This window comes from Herpailurus yagouaroundi, unplaced genomic scaffold (genome assembly GCF_014898765.1).
Source record: "Herpailurus yagouaroundi ecotype Mexico unplaced genomic scaffold, PumYag 77, whole genome shotgun sequence".
NCBI lineage: Eukaryota > Metazoa > Chordata > Mammalia > Carnivora > Felidae > Herpailurus > Herpailurus yagouaroundi.
In genome coordinates, this window is record NW_024412388.1 from 14,022,302 (window position 1) to 14,043,083 (window position 20,782).

The 20,782-nt window shown below is 51.1% G+C and overlaps 1 protein-coding gene across 4 annotated transcripts in view; it reads right to left on the minus strand.

Annotated features, from left to right (window-relative positions):
• Positions 1 to 31: 31 nt before the first annotated feature.
• EMC1 (ER membrane protein complex subunit 1) overlaps positions 32 to 20,782 on the minus strand; it is a 27,933-nt gene continuing 7,182 nt past the window's right edge. Inside the window, exons 6-24 of one of the 4 annotated variants that reach the window (XM_040462959.1) lie at positions 20,314 to 20,440; positions 19,607 to 19,756; positions 19,123 to 19,290; positions 18,557 to 18,628; positions 18,151 to 18,210; positions 17,400 to 17,522; positions 16,534 to 16,630; positions 16,076 to 16,198; positions 15,460 to 15,468; positions 14,259 to 14,458; positions 13,946 to 14,095; positions 13,139 to 13,300; positions 12,689 to 12,808; positions 7,965 to 8,102; positions 4,591 to 4,764; positions 3,797 to 4,007; positions 2,826 to 2,910; positions 1,590 to 1,719; positions 32 to 1,434 (exon numbers count right to left, since the gene is read on the minus strand). In XM_040462959.1, coding sequence (XP_040318893.1) covers positions 1,255 to 1,434; positions 1,590 to 1,719; positions 2,826 to 2,910; positions 3,797 to 4,007; positions 4,591 to 4,764; positions 7,965 to 8,102; positions 12,689 to 12,808; positions 13,139 to 13,300; positions 13,946 to 14,095; positions 14,259 to 14,458; positions 15,460 to 15,468; positions 16,076 to 16,198; positions 16,534 to 16,630; positions 17,400 to 17,522; positions 18,151 to 18,210; positions 18,557 to 18,628; positions 19,123 to 19,290; positions 19,607 to 19,756; positions 20,314 to 20,440 — 2,479 coding nt within the window. In that variant the 3' untranslated portion in view covers positions 32 to 1,254. The remainder of the gene's footprint in view (positions 1,435 to 1,589; positions 1,720 to 2,825; positions 2,911 to 3,796; positions 4,008 to 4,590; positions 4,765 to 7,964; positions 8,103 to 12,688; positions 12,809 to 13,138; positions 13,301 to 13,945; positions 14,096 to 14,258; positions 14,459 to 15,459; positions 15,469 to 16,075; positions 16,199 to 16,533; positions 16,631 to 17,399; positions 17,523 to 18,150; positions 18,211 to 18,556; positions 18,629 to 19,122; positions 19,291 to 19,606; positions 19,757 to 20,313; positions 20,441 to 20,782) is intronic. The other 3 variants (XM_040462966.1, XM_040462982.1, XM_040462975.1) reach the window with 3 other exon arrangements.

Sequence of the window (20,782 nt, forward strand, 5' to 3'; positions counted from 1 at the left end):
GTCCCACACCACAAAAAAGGACTGACATTCGTGCCATTCACCATTCACTTTATTCAGACACCCAAGCATACTGCTCTCCCCGCAAGGCTACAGATGGTCTCCTCTGCACATGTCATTTCCACAGTAAAGAAAAACTCCATCGTTCCCAGATCCATGAACAAAGGAAACTTTTAGGACTTCCTCCATTCGTAGCAGAGACAACAGCCCAGCCAATCAGCAATGCTTCATCCACAAAATGCCCATTTCCTTCCCCTACCCCCACTCTCCCCTCTTTTAAAGCTGCAAAGGTTACAACAGTAACATTTAAAATCTACTCACTTTAGGAGAAACACGGTGAGGCACTCATTAATTTATATCTAAAAGTAAAAATAAATAATGAGGTTCTTGAACAGGACAACTTCCTCTAGGTCAGAAGAGGACTACAGCCTGGGGGTGAAACGAGAGGTTAGCAGGTACCACGAAATGGTAGATTCTCTCCTCCTTGAAATCTCTTGCAGGTTGAGACAATTCAGTAGTATTAAAAAAGGCCTCAGCTTGGACACAACTTAGGTGAAAAGCACTGACCCAACAAACCAGGACACTGGTTCGCACTCGACTTTGATGAACTGCATCAAGGACAGGGTGGCCCACCCTGATGAATGACAGCCTCCAAACAAGGGGCTCAGTTAAAGTGAGTTTTGACACCATATATAGATTCCTCAACTCTTTGGAGAAAGTCCATGAGAAGCTGGATCAGTCTTTAAGCCTCAACTAAGCCTGGATCTTCTTTCTCGACGTAAAACAGCAAAAGCACCTGCGAGGTGGAGTTCTCAGTAAGAGTGCCCTCCGGACTTTGAAGCATGAGGCCGGGAAACAGAAAGATCTCTGGACAGGTCTGGGAAACACAAGAGGCAAACCACAATCAAGTTAGGCAGGCCTCACAAAAGGGAAAAATCTGTTGGGGGTCTTGGAAACAACATTCACAAGTGGGCAAAAAAAGGAAACAGGGCAATAGCCTTCAGACGTTGAGGGCAAGTCCGTCGAGATGCTTTGAGATTCTCGGCTGAGACAACGTGTGAGTTCAGCCTCCGTGCGCCACCAACACCGCAGCAGACGTGTCCCGGAAGGAGTCTCCGCAAGAGTCCCTCTTCTTCCCCACGACTCCGCTGACACGAGCACCCAACGCACATCCTCCCCCGGCCTGTCACACTGCAGCTTCCTGTCTGACCCTCTCAGCCCTCGGCTCTCTGTTCTCCGGCAGTGGGTCTTGGGTCTTTACCGCCAGGCCCGATTCAGGAGTTTCACTTGTGCCAGTCTCTTAGTGATCATGGTGGCAAACACCAGGCCAAAGAGGACACTGCTGATTAGCACATAGTCATAGTCGTCCTTCAGGACGTCAAACTGCTTGGATGGGTAGACTCGAGTTTGGTAAATGTCCAAGCCGTAGGCCACAACCTAGAAGGCAAAAGGAGCGAGAAATACGTAAGAAAGGTGGCCAGTGGTCCACCGTGACCTCAAACTCTGGTAAGAAAAGATATGGAATCCTCAGCTGTCTCCTGGGGTGAACCAAAAAGCAGCGATCACACACAGCAGCTGTGGGCTCTACTCACCAAACAAGTGGACTCCAGGCCTGAGGGAGCCGTGTAAATCCCTCGCATTCGAGAAACTGTCTGGTTGTAGTTAATGAATCGCTCTGCGTGTATCTGCACGTCTGGAGAGTACGGGATTAGGTTCTCCTCTCTGCAAAACATCAGCCAGGACTGGCATTCAAAACTCCTGCAAGGGGATCTCTCGGCTGCCCTTTTTGAGTCCCAGGAGGTTTCCAGGCCACATATCTAGCCTCAAATCTTCCTTCAACATCTACTTGCATCATGTAGTTAAAAATTTAGCAGCTGAATGTCAGCAAGGGCTACAAGAAAGAAACCTGTGTGGAGAGTAAGATCTGGATTCCTACCTCGTTCTAAATCTAAGAAAACAACAGGATGCAACTTCACCCTAGAGGAGGAAAGTCAGAGCCACTCTAAAACTCGCCCACAGAGCCACACTAGGCCAATTCCTGCTCTTTGCTCCACGGTGACTCGGTCCGTGCTCCTTGGAAAACCCTAGGATCCTCCCACGTGTCTCCCCAGCTTCAGCCGCCCCTTTCTCCAAACCCCACACCCCTTCCCCCCTGTTCCCCTTTTCCTGCTCCCTCTTCCCCACACCCCTAAGTGAAGAGGATTCGGGACAGAGGTGGAGAAATATGCAGAGATGATGGCTGTCAACACAAAAAATTACTACTAACAACGACAAGCTTTTGACTTCCCCACATAACCCAGCCCCCATTGCCTCCCTGAGCTCATTTCCTAGTGTCCCCCCATCCCTGCTAGCTGCTGCGGCCACTGTGGCCTCTTCCCTGCCTCTGGCTCACCAGCCATGATCTCAGGGCACAGGCACTGGCTGTCCCCTGCCTGGAAGTCTTCCCTTACATCCACAGGCTGGCTTCTGGCCTCCTCCAAGGCTTCACTCCACAGTCACCTTTCCAGAGCGGCTTTCCCAGGCCACCCTCTCAAATTTCACCCCCAGGTACCCCTCCCCAACCCTTCATAGCCCCAGTCCCTTTTTGATTTTCTCTCCGTAGCATTTACAAGTACCTAACACAACATTATTTCTCTTGCTTATCTCATTTAACCTCCTCCACCAGAATGTTAAGCTCCATGAGGGCAGAGAGTCTTGTTGGATTTGTTCACTGCTATGACCCCAGCCCCAAGCACAGCAGAACGGCAGACAGCAGGCCAAGGACCAGGTTTGTTCAATAGGTCACCTTCTCAGGGTCAGAGCCTTCAGCACCACCTGCAAGGTCTCACCTGCTTTGTTCTGTTGGGATCTCAGGACGGCGGGGATCCAGCAAGGCCTTAGGAAGGGAAAGAATTGCTCCGGAAGGTAGCCCAACTACACAGAAACAAGTCAACAGAAGTAAATGTTCACACAGTGATCCAATCCCAAATCGGGGCTAGTCACAAAAATGTCATTATCACAGAAATTTAAGGTAGTTTCAAACCAAAAATTGGGTCATTGAAGTGCCCTTAAGTGGCCAAAAACAGTAATTCAAGAATACACATGGGTCTGAATGAAGGTTCCCACTTTTGAAGATACTGGTTTCTTCACACATCATCCTGAGACCTCAGGAAATCAAGTTCTAGAATCAAGAAATGGGTATGATGAGAGAGAAGAGCGCAGAAGGCCACTTGATCTCTCAGCCCTCTCCTTTCCCTCCAGTGACAGCCGCCCCAACAAAGCGGGCGTCCCCGCCGCTGGCCAAACACCAGAACACCAGGTGTGTGTGTGTCGCTGCAGGCCACAGGAGAGCCTGCTAGTTACAGGATGGAGGGACCAAATCTGGGAAACCCACAGATTTGAGAATAAACTAGTGATCCAAGTGCCTGTCGGAGCTGAGAGTCCCTGACGTCTCTAGTAAAATCCAGCAGACCAAGCAGCCTGCTAAGCTGTCACTAAGTCCCGCACCCAGACACAGAAGGAGACCCTAACCCCTGCCGGTTTCCGCAGTATCAGCACAGACATGACATCAGGGCTCAATTTGCTGGGTGAGGTGAAAATGCCTGACAGAGAAGTGACGTGGCTCATCAGAAATGAGTCGTGCCGTCTCTTACAGGTGGCAAAGCCGGACTAAGGAACTTTCTCGGCTGAAACAAAGCCCTCCTCACTAACCTCCCCTACGGTGGTCAAACAGGGTGTGCCAGTGTCGCGTCTCCGTCTCCTTCAGTGTGACGCCCTACGGAAACCCCGCCACCCCGGACACCCTCCCCTGGTCACTCACTGAGCAGGTGCCGGCTGGTGATGCCCCGCTCGGTGATGGTGGCTTCCATGGCACTGATGGAGGAGGGGAAGATGTAGGACTGCTGGAGGACCTGGGGCAGCTGGGGACGGTCCAGGGAGCTGAAGGCGGTGGCGTTGTACTGCTCGGTGCCCTCGTAGAGCTCCAGCGCGGTAAACTCGTTACGCCGGGCCTTGGTATTCCAGTACTGGTACTGCAGAGAGAAGAGAGGGCAGCTTGGGGGGACGCGGCTGCTGGCTCAGCGGGAAAGGGGAACTTCCACAGGAAGCCCGCTTCCCGACGAGCTACACGTCCAGGGAGGAAAGAAACCACCCAGCACCCCACTTTTCTTCCTTGCTGCCAAGTTTACTAACTTTCAGGGTAGTTTTATCTAGTTTTATCCAAAGTGCACCATAAGACAAAGGGATTTTCAAGATACTCAGAAAGCAGAACAGCAAGTCAGCGTTTGAGCGCTTATTACATGGCAGGCGTCGTCCCAACCTAGGCCACAGGACACTCTGCTCTCTCTACTTCGCAAATAATGCAACACACTGGCTCAAATAACTAGTTCAAGGTTATACAGTCAGGAAAAGGCAGGGCTGGCATCAGCCCTAGGTGGTCTAATTTCTGAGTCTGTCTCAACTGCCATCCAGGGGTTTGGATCCTACAAAAACACAAAGCGGCCACTGGTTGCAACAAGAGGCAATGAAAGGATTCGAGACACGGGGAGACCAGCCATGCGCTCTTGACTGTGTCACATCCCTGGTAATGACACCTGTAGATCTGCCCCTCCTTACCACCACCCAGTTCTCGGAGTGCACAATGTGGACGGGGCCCTTGGCTTTCCTCTGCACAGAGGAGTGGATGATGCGCCCGGTGACACCATCAACGAGGAAGATGCCGATGAAGGTGCGCTCGTGATGTATGTCTGTGCTCTCTGTCACCACGGCCAGCAGGTTGGGGTTCAGGCTCTGGGGAGAAGGAGAAAAGAGGTCCTTCAGAACCACAATGGCAAATCACGAGCTCCACTCTGATGTGAGCCCTGGGCACTGCGGCAGACCTGGAGCCTGCCAGCCTGGAGGAGAAACCAGACCTCCTGGTCAGAAGAGCTTCCTATTGGAGTTCGTCTTCCCTGCACTGGATCAGAGTCCCTGGGTGCCGCGTGCCACACCGGGTGCTTGGCCTACATCGCCTCACTGAATCCCGTAAACCACCCTGCAGTGGAGCTGTGGCTCTCCACATTTGGTAGGCGAGGAAAGGCTCAAGGTAGTTAGTTACGCAACCTGCTCGCGTCACAGACACAGCAGATGGTTAACTCAAGATACAGGTCTGCCCACTCACGGACCTAAGTCATCACTGCAGCGACACTGTTTCTCTCCACCACTGCCCTCCCTACCACTAAGCCGATGGCCGAGTCTGCTCTGGTCTTCCCTGACCTGCTGGTACAATGTGACACAGGGCGGTCATCCCTTCTGGAAACACCTTCTCCACCTAGTGTCCGTGACACGTGCCCCCCTGCTTCTCCTCCACCCCATGGACCCCTCCTTCTCAGTCTATTCTGCGGAGTCCTCATCTCTCCGGGCTCCTGGACCTCGTCTATACTCGCTCTCATGGTCACGTCACCCACAGGAGCTGGCAATGGCCAAGGCTGCGTATCTATGCCAGACTCTCCCCGAATTCCAGGCTTTGACAGGCTGCCATCTCAGTATCTCTTCCTAACTGTCCCATCTCACACCTGACACGCCCCAAAGGGAACTCCTGTCCTGCCTCTGCCTAAAGCCTGCTCCCCGTGGGCCTCCCCCTGCGTCAGGGTCTAAGACCGGAGACCTCCAAGCCATCCTGGACTCCCCCTTCTCTCTCTCCAGCACAGACCCAAGCATCCCATCCATCAGCATATCCCACTGGCTCTACCTAAAGACACACCTGGAATCTGGTCCCTCCTCACCCCCCACCGACCCTGGTCAAGCCACCACCACATCGCCGGGCTTACTACAACAGCCTATGCGATCTGCCTGCTCTCTCCCTCGGCCCTCTGGTCTCAACACAGCAGGCTGAGTGAGCCCTTCATCTTGGTCATTTACGTCACATTTGTGTTCCCAACTCCCCACTGGCATTCCATCTCACATGACCTAAAGGCCAGAGTGGCAGCTGTGGTATGCCCCGCCACCTGCCGCCCTCTGACCTCAGCAGCCTGGACTTTCCTCACTTACCCCATTCCAATCACACCATCCTTGCCATTTCTGGAACACTCCAGGCCCACTCTGGCCTTCCTGTCTAGAAGGTTCTTCCCCTGCTATCACACACTGTCACTTCCTCCTTCCGTCCAAGTTTCACTTAGGTGTCACCATCTCAGTGAGGCCCTCCTAACATTCCTATTTTAAATTGCACACCCTTCCAATCCCAGCTCCCCATTCCTTCTTCTCAGTTTCACATTTTTCTGTAATCAACCTCTAATTTGCTGTAAACTTATCTATTTATTTTCGTTATTGGCCTCTCCAGAATATATAACAGCCTCAATTTTGTCTATTCTGTTCACTAACGTATCCCAGAATCTAAAAAAGTACCTGGCATCCTGATAGCACTCAAAAAAAAAAAAATGAAAGAAAGAAAGAAAGAAAGAAAGGAAGAAAGAAAGAAAGAAAGAAAGAAAAGAGAGAGAAAGAAAAGAAAGAAAAGAAAAGAAAAGAAAAGAAAAGAAAAGAAAAGAAAAGAAAAGAAAAGAAAAAAGAAAAAAGAAAAAAGAAAAGAGTACAGCTTCCCCTCTGTGGTATTCCTTCTAAACCCCAACCACAGTCTAACCGTGAGAAAAACATCAAACAAAAACTGCCTACAAAACACCTGCTCAGTACTCTTCAAATCTACCAAGATCGTGAGAAACAAAGAGAGACTGAAAAACGGAACAGAGCGGAGGAGACTAGAGAAACAGGACCACTATGTAGAGCATGGGGTCCGGGGCTGGGGCCTGCGGCAGAGAGGGACCTCAGCGAAAAACCTGGTGAAGCCTGAAGAAAGTCTGGAGTTCAGTTAACAGTCTTGCACCAATGCTGGTTTCTGAGTTCAGACAGATGTACCACAGTCTCCCAGGAGAAACCAGGTAAGGGGTGAATAGGCAAATTCGATGCATGGTCTTTGCAGCTTCCCTGTAAATCTAAAATTAGGCCAAAACAAAAGGCTAATTGAAAAAAGACTAAACTAAACAATGTGTGTGATGAATATGAATCTAGTCTATTTTTTTCAATCCACTCTACTTTTTTCAACACAGAAAAACATAAGCACTCTAGTAAATTTCACCTCATAAAGGTAAATCACATAGTGAATGTATTTTTCTCTAGTACAAGTCAAGCATACTTTAGAATTTGTGTTATTTTGGTCGTTCTGCATAAGTCAAACTGACTGCAGCCACGTGGAAGGCACCCATCAATAAAGATTTCAGATCAATGGCTCCAATAGCATTAATTACACAGCAGTACACTAACCACGGTCTGTGTTATCGTCAATCTTCAAGACAATCCTGTGACGTAGGTGCTCTTATCTCCGGTATATTCTTGAAAACAGACCTTCGGGGAGCCTACCCAAATTACCCAGGACAGAAGTTAGCCTGCGGCAGAGCTAAGTCTGTACGTGGACAGCCCAGCAGGCCTGCACTCTGCGGCACGGCCTCACGCCTGGGGAAAGCAGCCTGCTCGTCAAGGCTCCTGGGTCGCGCTACCCTGTTCTATCCCATCTCCTCCTCCAGCTCAGCCCCCGCTCTGCAGAGGGTGTAACCAATGACCACTACTACAAGGACTGCATTCTCTCCCGGAGGTGCTGCAGCCCACTGGCCACCTCTCCGTCTCCCTCCCTTCCCCACGAACTAGCGTCGGACCACAGACGTGGTATTTCTAATGGATCAGCTAAGGCTCAACCCCAGAAAGTTCTATCAGCGCCACCACTAGTAACAACAGCTAACCTCTAGTGGGTAGCGGCCACGCGCCAGGCACTATGCTACACGTGAGCATTCGTGTGATCACACAACAACCCTAGGAACAGGGTATGTTATACTCGTTTTACAGACAATAAATTAAGGCTCAAAGGAATGAAATGACTCACTCAAGGTCAAGTATCTGCCAAATCCTAGAGCCAGAATCCAAGCCATTGCCCCTCTACTTGACACCAGACTGCTGAACCGTACCTTATAGAGCACACTGCGGTCCCCCATCACGCGGCCCTGGGAATGAACGTGCTCGCTGCTGCGCTTCCCCTTCACCTTGACGATACGCTGTACTTCTGGGGGAATAGTCAGCTCCCAGCTTAGCTCAGTGGTAAGATCCTAGGGCCAGGGCAAGAGAACCAGCACTTATAAACTGGAGAGCACACTTAGACCCACAAGAGCTGTAGCCAGATATGTCCCATACTCCTTTATTTGGGGCCTCTGTGCTGGAAGAAATGGAGATCAGAGCTCCTAAGAAAACAGTAATAAGGATCTAGTTTGTGCAGGAGTTTTGGAACTCTCGGTTTGGTTCAGAAAGATACTAAAGCTAGTAAGAAAGGACAGGAATATTCCATGGTATCCCACTGTTTGTCTGAGTAAGAAATATCCAAAGAAAGTTTACCACTTTATTACTGAAGGTGAAGATTCCTAGGGGTGCCTAAGTGGCTCAGTTGGTTAAGCGTCTGACTTTGGCTCAGGCCACATCGTACTCTTCATAGTTGGAGCCCCACTTTGGGCTCTGTGCTGACAGATCAGAGCCTGGAGCCCACTTCGGATTCCATGTCTTCCTCTCTGCCCCTCCCCTGCTTGCTCATGCGTGCATGCTCTCTCTCAAAATTAAGTAACATTAAAAAAAAAAAGATTCCTGTATCTGAGGCCAGCAGTAAATTACTAAGCTGGCAGGGACCCTGAAACATTACAGGAAATGTTTTTTGGGTTTTTTTGGTTTTTGGTGTGTGTGTGTACACAGTTTTTTTGTTTTTGTTTTTTTTTAATTTACATCCAAATTAGTTAGTGTATAGTCCAACAATGATTTCAAGAGTAGATTCCTTAGTGACCCTTACCCCTTTAGCCCATCCCCCCTCCCACAACCCCTCCAGTAACCCTCAGTTTGTTCTCCATATTTGAGTCTCTTCTGTTTTGTCCCGCTCCCTATTTTTATATTATTTTTGTTTCCCTTCCCTTATGTTCATCTGTTTTGTCTCTTAAAGTCCTCATGTAAGTGAAGTCATATGATTTTTGTCTCTGACTAATTTCACTTAGCATAATGCCCTCCAGTTCCATCCACGTAGTTGCAAATGGCAAGATTTCATTCTTTTTGATTGCCGAGTAATACTCCATTGTATACAGATACCACATCTTCTTTATCCATTCATCCATCAGTGGACATTTGGGCTCTTTCCATACTTTGGCTATTGTTGATAGTGCTGCTATAAACATGGGGGTGCGTGTGTCCCTTCGAAACAGCACACCTGTATCCCGTGGACAAATGCCTAGTAGTGCAATTGCTGGGTCGTAGGGTAGTTCTATTTTTAGTTTTTTGAGGAACCTCCATACTGTTTTCCAGAGTGGCTGCACCAGCTTGCATTCCCACCAACAATGCAAAAGAGATCCTCTTTCTCCGCGTCCTTGCCAACATCTGTTGTTGCCTGAGTTGTTAATGTTAGCCATTCTGACAGGTGTGAGGTGGTATCTCATTGTGGTTTTGATTTGTATTTCCCTGATGATGAGTGATGTTGAGCATTTTTTCATGTGTCGATTGGCCATCTGGATGTTTTCTTTGGAGAAGTGTCTATTCATGTCTTTTGCCCATTTCTTCACTGGATTATTTTTGGGTGTTAAGTTTGCTAAGTTCTTTATAGATTTTGGATACTAACCCTTTATCTGATATGTCATTTGCAAATATATTCTCCCATTCTGTAGTTGCCTTTTAGCTTTGCTGATTGTTTCCTTCGCGGTGCAGAAGCTTTTTATTTTGATGAGGTCCCAGTAGGTCACTTTTGCTTTTGCTTCCCTTGCCTCTGGAGACGTGTTGAGTAAGAAGTTGCTGCGGCCAAGATCAAAGAGGTTTTTGCCTGCTTTCTCCTCAAGGATTTTGATGGCTTCCTGTCTTACATTGAGGTCTTTCATCCATTTTGAGTTTATTTTTGTGTATGGTGTAAGAACGTGGTCCGGGTTCATTCTTCTGCATGTTGCTGTCCAGTTTTCCCAGCACCACTTGCTGAAGAGACTGTCTTTATTCCATTGGCTCCTTTTTCCTGCTTTGTCAAAGACTAGTTGGCTATACATTTGTGGGTCCATTTCTGGGTTCTCTATTCTGTTCCATTGAACTGAGTGTCTGTTCTTGTGCCAGTACCGTACTGTCTTGATGATTACAGCTTTGTAGTATAGCTTGAAGTCCGGGATTGTGATGCCTCCTGCTTTGGTTTTCTTTTTCAAGATTGCTTTGGCTATTCGGGGTCTTTTCTGGTTCCATACAAGGAAATGTTCTTTATAGTCAAAGAAAACCAATACATATAGCTTTATAGTTAAATACATTTTTTTTTTTAACTATTTACTTGAGAAAGAGAGAATGAATGGGAGAGGGGGGGAGAGAGAGAGAGAGAGAGAGAGAGAGAGGGAGAGAGAATTCCAAGCAAGCTCCGTGCTGTCGGCACAGACCCAGACATGGGGCTTGAACCCACAAACCGTGAGATCATGACCTGACCCAAAATCAAGAGTCGGATGCTTAACTGACTGAACCACCCAGGCAGCTAAATACATTAGTATACATCCATACTGCATATATGTGGAGCCTTGGAGGGGGGCGGGGGGGCAGGGAGAGAGACCAGAAAGGGACACAAGAAGGGCACCTGGGTGGCTCAGTTGGTTAAGCGTCCGACTTTGGTTCAGGTCATGATCTTGCAGTTCGTGAGTTCGAGCCCCATATCAGACTCTGTGCTGATAGCTCAGAGCCTGGAGCCTGCTTCAGATTCTGTGTCTCCCTCTCTCTCTCTGCCCCTCCCCAGGTCATGCTCTGTCTCTCTCTGTCTCTCTCTCTGTCTCTCTCTCTCAGAAATAAATAAACATTTAAAAAAAAAGAAAGGGACACAAGAGCCCCCCAGGGTCCCGGTGCCATGCGCTGCTTCCCAATCTGAGGGCCATGTACACAACCGCGTTCCTCTTGTGAACGAGCGAGCCGTAACCTCATGGTTCTGCATTTTCTCAATACCGTACATTGACAAACAATGGATTTAACAAAATAATGAGGTAGAAAACATACTAAGTAAAAGGAACAAATTTCACAAATTCCACTTAAGTAAGAAAACCTGAATATGAACCCCACACATTCTATGGTCCACACCACCGTGACTCCAGTATTTACAAATGCACAGAAAGGACAAGGGAGGATGCACGGCCAACTACTGACACGCACTCCATCTGCAGAGGTCTGCTCATGTTCTGTGTGCTTCTGGATCAATATTTACAACATGCGTAACTTAAGGTGGTTTTTTTTGAAATAAAATGTGTATTAAGAGCAAATCAGGCTGCATCGCCACCGGCTCCTGTGAAGCCATTTGAATGCACGAAAACCTCCCCAGGGAGTAAGGTCCCCAGTATGCTCACCTGGAGGTCAACGACCCAAGACTGCAGTTGGCTTATTTCCCACATAAGCTTAGTGTCCTTTGTCCTCCTTTGGCTACTGTTTCCTCCCATATGTCCTCAGGACTCCACTGATCATGACACCCATGAGTTTGCTCCCCTCTACCACAAAGAACCATCTCTTTCAAGGTCCCCTTTTTATCAACTTGAAGGGACAATTTTTTTTCACCCACAAGACTAAAGAAGATGTTTTCCGGGGAGACCGTTCCCGTGCTGTTTCTGTAAAGGTCGGCTACTACAAAACGTCAGGAAAGGACACTTTTTTTTTTTCTTTAACATTTTTAGGACAACAGCAGCTAAAACCTAGATGGCATTTATCATGTGCCGGACATTACTTCATGTGATTTACACCTTCATGTGATTTACAACCTTATGGGGGTAGATCCTACAATCATCTTATTTCACAGATGAGAAAACAGAGGGTTGGAGAAGTCATAAGCCCGAGGTTACAAAGTTAACAAGTGATACAGCTTGGGCTTCACTCAGACAGCCGGATCCAGGCCCTTAAGCTCTACACTGTATTGCCTCTCAAAAGACCCTGCAGGAAAGGATGGAGGGCCTCTGGTGAGTCCACAAATCCCTTCTGTCCACAGCCCTACTAACGAGGCCAAAGTCAGCCCCTTGTGAACCTCAGAGCTGGACCCCAGAGCCAGTGTCTACACTGTTTGCTAGTGCTGGGCTCAAGTATGTCAGCATTAGAACAAATCAATCTCATATCTAAAAATAAAACTCAAAGCACACATTCCATCAGGAGCGGGTCAATAACATCATCCTCGTACAGAAAGTACGACTCATTACTCAACCCGGGTTCCCACCTCCCACCCGCTCAAGGATGGACAACATCCCTTCTCTCTGCTATAGAAAAAGAACATGGAATAAAAACTCCCCAGGGGAGGAGCACTTGGGTGGCTCAGTCGGTTAAGCGTCCGACTTTGGCCCAGGTCATGATCTTGTGGTACAGGAGTTCACGTCCCAGAGCCTGCCTGGGATTCTCTCTGCCCCTCCCCCACTTTCTCTCTCTCTCTCTCAAAATAAACTTAAAAATTAAAAAAAAACCTCCACGAGGGCAGACTTCATGTATCGGACACCCCTCTTTCCACAGCACCTAGACCCTCGTCTGCCACATAGCAGTCGCTCAGTATGAAAATGACCACGAATCAGACATCGGGATTATGCTGATACGTCTACAACAGAATGCATGCTATAATCCACTTCTTAGTGGAACATCCAAGGGACACCCTTACTCCTCCCCAAAAGGTCCTGCCACGAGGCGCCTTCCCTACCTTTCGAAGTCGATATCCACATAGCCGTCCCTGTTCTGCATCCACCAAATAGAAGAAGATGGAAGGGGCGAGCTCATGGAGCTGTCGCAAGACATTCCGAGTGGCTGGGAACGCCGTGACCTTGAAAACCCCAGATAGCCCAAGGAAGGTATTAAAGGAAAAGGACTCTCCATACAGTTTCTCAAGACTCATTACTGTTCACCATCAAAAACAGCCTTAAGAATAAAATAGCAAATCTTAAAAGAGTTGAAGTCCACTGACCCGACGTGGGGCGTAAGTCTACTTTTGCTAAGAGCCCAAGTTTTCTCAGGTGCAGGAAGAGCCATCGGGTGGCTCAGAGACGCCCCTCAAGCCCACACACGTGCTGGCTGCTTTGACCAGCTCCGACCACACACCTCCCCCCACATCTGACCCTCCTGGATGCCCTCCGGCCACTCGGAAGTCTCCCACCTTGTACTCATCATCGATCAACAGCAGCACCTTGGCGTAGTCTTGATCCATGATGGGGAGAAGCAAAGACTGCAAGATGGGGCGCTTCAGCACCGGGGGGGCCACCTGACTCCACTTCCCGAAAATGGGATTGAAGACATACAGCGAGCTCATTCCCGTCTCCTGAAATGGTCAAGCAAACAGTCAGACTCCGCCAACCGGAAAAGAAGGCAAACGCTAAGGGTACATCTGGAGAGCTGGGACCTCGGCTCAGCTGTGACAGCCTCCCCAGTGCCCTCTGGGTGGATTCCCTCTTTGTGCAAAATCACGTCCTGCCTCAGTGGGAACGGTCCTTGAGGCTAGCGTGTCAGAAGGGAAACAGGTAAACTGCCTGTGGCTGCAAAGCTAACCAAGCACCGGACATGCTGAGGAACAAACAAAACGGTCGGCACCAACCGATTTGGCAGTGTCTACCAAACCGCCTTTCCAAGGACACAGAGTGAATCCACAAAAATCCAGCTAATTCTGGGAGGCAGAGATAAACAGCTTGTGTCCTGCTCTCCCTCGTCTAAAAAGAAACTGGTGGCCTGTGTCTCTGGGAACGAGGAGAGCTGGCTCGTTCCAGGTCTGGTGACGTCACAGCTCCTCCAGAGCCAACCGCCCCCCCATCGGTCCAGGATGCTCCCACCACTCAGGCAAACAGCTGCCTAACCCCTGAACACCCATCCCTAGCTATCCCAGCATGCCAAAGGCCCCGGAGAAATTCGGCTTGCAAAACACCAAAAAGCTACACCTACTTTGGCTCAAATCCGAGGAGGACAGCCTCACCTTGTCCTTTACCAGAAGGGTGCACTGCGGGGGGTGGGGGAAATGGGCGGTAGTTCTCTGGACCATCAGTTTAAAGGAGGAGTCTGGCTTGACGTTGGGGAGATACTGTTTCCACAGGATGGTGCCAGAGCTGCTCTCAATGCCAAAAAGCTGCAAGATAAACAAATAACTGGCTCGCTGCTAGAGAGACAAGCCGAAGAACCGATCCTATCCTTGGAGACTGGAACTGGTGCTATCCCCTACCAGAGGTTTTTTGCTTCCCACTCGCGGAGCCTCAGAAGGTTTGGGTACCCGGGGCTTCAAACGCCCTCACCTTGCCTGAGGCCGTCACCATCACCATCATCTTCTGGAGGTTAAATTCGTCTCTGGCTAGGGTGTCAATGTTGACCTCATTCTTAATCTGGCTTCGGGGCTTCCGAGCGTCGTAGAACATCTTCCAGAGGTGGGAGGTCCATGCCTGCAGCAGGATGAGCTGCGACGAGAGGCGTTTCAGGAACATTCCCAGCAAGCCGTCTGGTGTCAAGGAAAAGGTAACGCAACTGAGGCTCCCTCCTCATCGGACTAGGTGTTGCCAGCAAGGGGCTTCTCCTAGCGAGGGGTCTCTCCCGCTCCTGTGGGGCGTTCAAGTCATCCACACGCCAGGCTGCAAGTCCAACGGGCAGTCCTTTGTCTGAAGCTGCCCATCTCACGCTCAGGTACAGCCAGGCAGGAACTTTCCTGGCTCACAGTACTCCACCTCCTGGAATCTTGGGAGAGGAGACTAACTAGGAGGTCAGGGGTCAGCCACGCAGGCTGTAGCCATGCTGGCATGTCTCCGCCACGGCCCGCATCCAGAATGGCCAGAGGGAAGCTTCTGGGTGCCGCGACAAAGCCACAAGAGGGGTGAGTATCGGGGTGCAGGACGTAGAGGAAGGTGCACTGTGGACACGTACTCCCATTACCCACTGCTTCATTCCCACCCCATCAGCTATTTAACCTATTCCCGACAGACCAAGTGATGACTGACCCCCAGAGCTATCACTCACTCCACCCCACCCCGTGACTGAGGATGCCACCCTCGAGTCTCCTCCGGAGGGTCAACGTGGCCATCGGAGCCAGCCAGTGTGAATAAAGAGCACGGTCTCTGGTGTCGCCTGAATTAAAATCCCAGCTCTACCACTTACTAGCTGGGTGACCCCTGTACATAACCTCTGACCTCTGGTTCCTCATCTGTAAAACCACCTGTCGTCTGCTGGGCTATTGGGAAGATCAGACCACAGGATATACACACAGGACTTCACACCATGCGGGGTCCACGGCGAGTGTTCACTGAAAAGTAGTGCCTTTGCATATCCTACTTTGCAGCAACCTCAGCTCAAGGAAGAGGAGAGCCAACGGGACAAGTCACAGCCCCAGCGGTCCATGCACACACGGTAGGCACCTCATCGATGCCGGCCAGGACAAACAAAGAACTAGCCAAAAGCTAGCCACGCGAGCAGGCAATGAGCAACAGGGCAGCAGGAAGCAGATTTTACCTTGAATTGCTGGATCCGGGCAGCAGAAATGAATAGTAAAGTCAAATTAATCCTCAGCTCAAGAAAATCCACAATGCCTACCGGGGTGCCCGGCCCAGAGGAGGCCGAGGAAACACCAGCTGCGGAGCGAGGTGAAGGGGAGGGAGGGAGAGGCGGGAGGCAGGACTGACCAGAGGGGAGTGAACCAAGTCCAGCCTGCGGCTTGGGACTGGCCGGCGTCAGAGGGCACCGCCAGTCACCACGACAACCGCACCCGCCCAGTCCCACCTCTCCAGAAAGATGTGGCTGGGGTTTAGGGATGCCCGACACAGTGCCTGGCGAACCGAGGTACCGAGGCAACGGCAGCTATCATTCTACTGAGTCAAGATTCCTTTCCCTCAGGGTCTCGCCACAGAGGGATGCACAAGAGACTCCTTCAGAAAGAACGGTTGCCTAAATCCCATGGCCACAGATGCTCCGGAAACTGGTCACAGAGCTAGGCCCACACAGACTGGCAAAACGGCTGTGCCCAGGAAGCCGGGGAGGCCACGAGCCAGCGTCTCTTGTGGTCTAACTACCAAACCCGTTCCCGGGGCGGCCCCTCCAGCAGCCCTGCTGTCCCGGCCTCCGTGCCTACCCGCCTTCTTGCCAAATTCGCCTTCCAGCTCAGCCTGCGCGCCAGTCAGGGGCAGATCCACCGTCTCCAGGCACACCACCTCCGCCAGCGACTCCTCCCGGCCCCACAGCACCACCTTCCCTGCTACAGAAACCCCGGTTACAAAAGCCAAGCCCGCCTCCCCCATCGCCTGAACGCACTCTTCTCCGTGGCTCAGGGATTCCAGCAGCTCCTGTGGGAGACAGAGAAGCAGCAGGGGAGGGGGGGATTCAGCAGCTCAAGTAAGGGGAGTTCCATACCCCCCCCAGAATGCTAAGGGATTACTCAAAAGCAGGTGACATATGGCTCTAAAAAACATTCAGGCTACACTCCATTGGAATCTTTGCCAGCAGCCGGTCCACAGACCCCAAAATAGAGCCTGGCTAGAAATCTGGGCAGGCCTGAAGAAAAAAGAAGAGGGCCGAAGGAGGTCTGCTCACCCAGCTGCTGCAGAAACAGCACCAGGTGGTCCTCCGTCTGCACCAGGGCCCGGTAGCCCACGGAGTCATCCTTCTTCAAGAACACCTGGATGTAGAGCTGTGGGCAGAGTGAGAAGCACACAGTCGGCGAGCATCCACACGCCTCTGAGCACCAGACCCCAAAGGCCGAGGCATAGGGAGTGGCTAGGGGCCCGGCTCATGGTGTTATTCGCTGTGTAAACAACACGGCTACTGCTCAGACCCCCCGCGAGATAACGTGAACTCGTCGGAGCCGGCGCAGGGGTGCTAGGCTGCAGCTCGGACCTCCCCAAGGAGGAACCTGCGTGCTTCCCGGGCGCCACGTCATTCCTCATGCTCCGATCCCCCGCAGGGCGAGCAGAAGGCTCAGATCAGACGTTCCATTTTGGAAACGAAGAAGCCACGGCCCCAGACAGGCTGAAGAACACCCTGAACGCGCAGAGTGGCAATGCGGGGCGACAGCCGGAAGCGCAGGCTGTGGCACTGGTGACCCCTTACCAGCTCCGTGACTCTGGGTGGCATCCTGAATCTCACCAGGCCCAGTTTCACTGGTAAAATGAGGGTAGTATAGCCACTTCACAAGGCTGGTGACAGGCGGGGTCCAGTCGATTAGTGCGTTTATGAAAAGCTCAGCACAGCGCCTGGCACGCTCACCGCTTGGCATAAATGATACCCGCCTCTGCTGTGACTCACAGGGACTTGCGACAGGTCAGCTGCTCAGGAAGAACTAGAACCCGTGTCCGGAGAGCCCTAATCCAGCGCCCCAGGCTGCGAGCTGGCCCTGAGGAAGCGAGGCTCACGGTGAGAGGCTCGCAGGACAGAGCCTCAAGACCAAGGCCCCGACTCACCCGCTCTGGCCGAGTGCCATTCTGTTCCAGGCTGAAGGTGATGGTGGTGTCCAGCAGCCGCCGACCCGTTTCCACTAAGTAGAGATTAATGGTGTAGGTCTGGTTGAAGCACGCCAGTGAGTCCTGCGGGTACGGACAGCACGGGGTAACTCGAGAGATCCCCCAAAGCAAAGCCCCACAGAGGACGTCCAAGAATTGGGGTGAACCACCCTAGAGGGGGACCAGGCCAAAAGAGGAAATACACGCAAAGGAAAACAAAAGGAAAAAAGAAAGCTTAATCCTGAGACGGAAGTAAGGTGCCTGAGTAACGTACTTGTTTCAGAAGGAAGTCAGTGCGGCGCAGCAGACTTCCCAGAGGTAGGACCACAGAGCTCTCCAGAAGAGCTTGGGGGACGGGGGACGCAGCAACAAGCGTGCCACCCAGGGTCCCACACTCTGCCCCGATGCAGATGCACAGACTACCACTTGGCAATACCAGCCAGGACCCCAGAAGAGACGGGGAAATTGAGCGCCAGAGGAAAAAGTGCTTAAGAACAGATTCTAGGGTCTCTCTTTCCAAATTCCCAACTAAAGAGGATCCAGAGAAACCGGATTTCATTTACAGAACGTGGCAAACCCCACGTGAGGCTGAGGGCTCCGGGAGACCCGCTCCAAGCCTCAGCTGCTCCCAGCTTCCCTGGAGGGCCGCCCCTGTCTCTAGGTCTGGCACGATGCCAGATGACCAATGCTGGTACTCAATGCCACACTGTACCTGAGGACTAGACTTCTCCGAAAAACTCCCCAGTGACCCATCTTCAGAACTGCTAGGTTTCTGCGGGGGAAAAGAGAAGGACAGAAGGAGAAAATTTAGCCAAAGGGTCATTCCCCAGTCACCAAAATGAAGCTCTCACTTCTGTGTCGTCTCAGCCCCTGGAGAAGACAAACCTCACTCCTGACTCCTGCCCAGAGAGCCCGTGCAGCCCTTAGCAGCCCCAGGGGAAAAGTGAGGTTGTAATATTAGGGTTCATTCCCGGGGACAAGGGGGTATGCAGAAAGTTCTGTAGAACCAGCGAGAACTTATTTCTCAACGGCTTCCTGCCCCCTGCATTCCAACCGCCCCAACTTTTGGCTCTCAGGGTTCCTGGTAGATATGAGGAGATGCTACTCTCAATACTCACCACTTCACTCCGACAGGTCACGACCGCAGCCACCGTCTTCTCCCCAGTGGTGGCAAAGCTCACTAGGGCAGCCTGGGAATAAAGCAAAGTGCCACTTCCTAAATGGGGCCCGTACCAGCCAGTGGCCTTACAGAGGAGCACCTCTACAGGGAGGTCCCCTAGGCCTTGAGGCTAAAAGTGCTCCTGACTTTGGAGCACAGCAGCCAGGGCACATGAGAACAGACGAAGGCTCCAGGTGCGTCCATAGCTGCACATAAGCCTTTCCCCGTACCTCCAACACAGGCACAGGCCAGTCATAAGTCTCATGCTGTTATTAGTACCTACACGGAAGCTCAAATTAACATCCCCACCCTGCTGCAGACTCAGAGGAAGGCCCTAGTTTTACTCTAAACATTCTTTGTGACTCTCAGAAAAAGAGTGTTCCATTTCTGCTCTAAGGCTAACCCCTCTCAAAGCACACACAGAGATGTCTGGACCCGGAGGGAACATCTACAGATTCAGAGGCAGGGTTTTCTAGCTTCGTGACTTGGCTAGATTCGCCTGAATCCTATGCTGCCTGCGGTTACCTGTGGGAAGTTCTTGAGCAGACTCAGGACCCCGTGACGATAGTGCAGCAGAGCATAGTGACTCGGGGACAACTGCAGGAAGAACTGGGCCCGAGAAGGATCCACCGGGTTGGGCTGCGTGGGCAGGACCCGGGGCTGGAACCCACTTGCAAATTCCAAGTCAAGAGACTGAAGGGCAAGAAGAAAGAGGATTAGGGCTAAACGCAGGCAAGTCACTGATCCTCTGATCCATCCCAGGCCTGCTTCCCCTGCCCCACTTTGCCAGTGAAAGTAACTAGGCCATGGCATGTGGCTCCGGAAGCTCCCATTCAGGTTCCCCAAAGAGAAGAGTGGCCCATTTCCCCTCACGCCAGGTCAGCCAGAAGCCTGACCTTTTCCCAGCAACTGCCAAGGCTCAGGAAGGAAGCAGCATCACCAGGAGAAAGACTTTCCTAAGCGGCAAAGCCAAGGCCTTGGGCCAGAGGGCCGCAGCACTACCTCTCACCTGCAGTGGGATCTGTCCCAACTCCCACTCTGTCTCCAGGGCCAAGGTCTGGAGGGACCGTGAGCTCGGATCAGGACACACCAGCACAGCCTCATCCACCACACCACAGGCTCCGGTGAGACTCTGAAGCCAGGGGGTTGAAACCCTGACCTACAGGAAAGATAGCCTAGTGAGAGAGGTTCGTGAGAATTTTTACATTTCCCTCTCGGCTCATCAGCAATGTCACCACCAATCTCACGGGGCGCTAAGCTCAAAGGTTCTTCATGGCTGGCTCTAAAGGACTTCTTCCCATCCCTCCCAACCTCTCAAGAGCTCCAAAGTTGGAGAAAATCAGGATTTTGTTTCTGGTCACTGGAAAAACATACCCAGTCGTCTTTAAGACCTGATACTTCAGGTAAGCATTTCTCCACTATCTTTATCAAATGTGGTTTCCTCGCTATCTCACGGTATCATCTTCTAAGAAACTCACAGGCAACGAAAGCAACCTATGTAATTTTCAGCCACCCCAGTAGAGCACCGTGTACAAATGTGAGGCCTTTAAACAAACACTGGATGAGAAGAAAAGAGTCCCAAGTGACCAGAATCAGGGACCACAAATGGCTTCTGCATCTTCCCGGCCAAGTTCTCTGGTCCTGGATGCAAAGAAGGGCTCCATCTATTCCCCTCCACAATCCACAAGGCTCTTCAAGCCGGTGCCTTGACCATACCTGCTGAACAATCTCTCCATCTTCCACGTTAAACTTGACAATGTTCACGTGGCTGAAGGGAACAACTCCGAGGGCCCACACCACCCCAGAACCGTAGGAATACATCATCTGGTAATGGATGCTGTCACTAAGAGACAGAAGAAAAAAGGCAAGGAGCAACAGCTTCAGCTGTGGGACAGGCCCATCTCAGGGGTCCTCTAAAATCAGTCAGGTCCTGGGGCACCTGGGTGGCTCAGTCGGTTAAGTGCCCAACTTGGACTTGCCCGACCTGGTTTGTGAGTTCGAGCCCCACAATGGGCTCCGTGCTGACAGCTCAGGGCCCGGAGCCTGCTTCGGATTCTGTGTCTCCCTCTCTTTCTGCCCCTTCCCCACTCACACTCTGTATCTCTCTCTCTCAAAAATAAACATTCTTAAAAAATAAAATAAAATAAAATAAAATAAAATAAAATAAAATAAAATAAAATAAAAT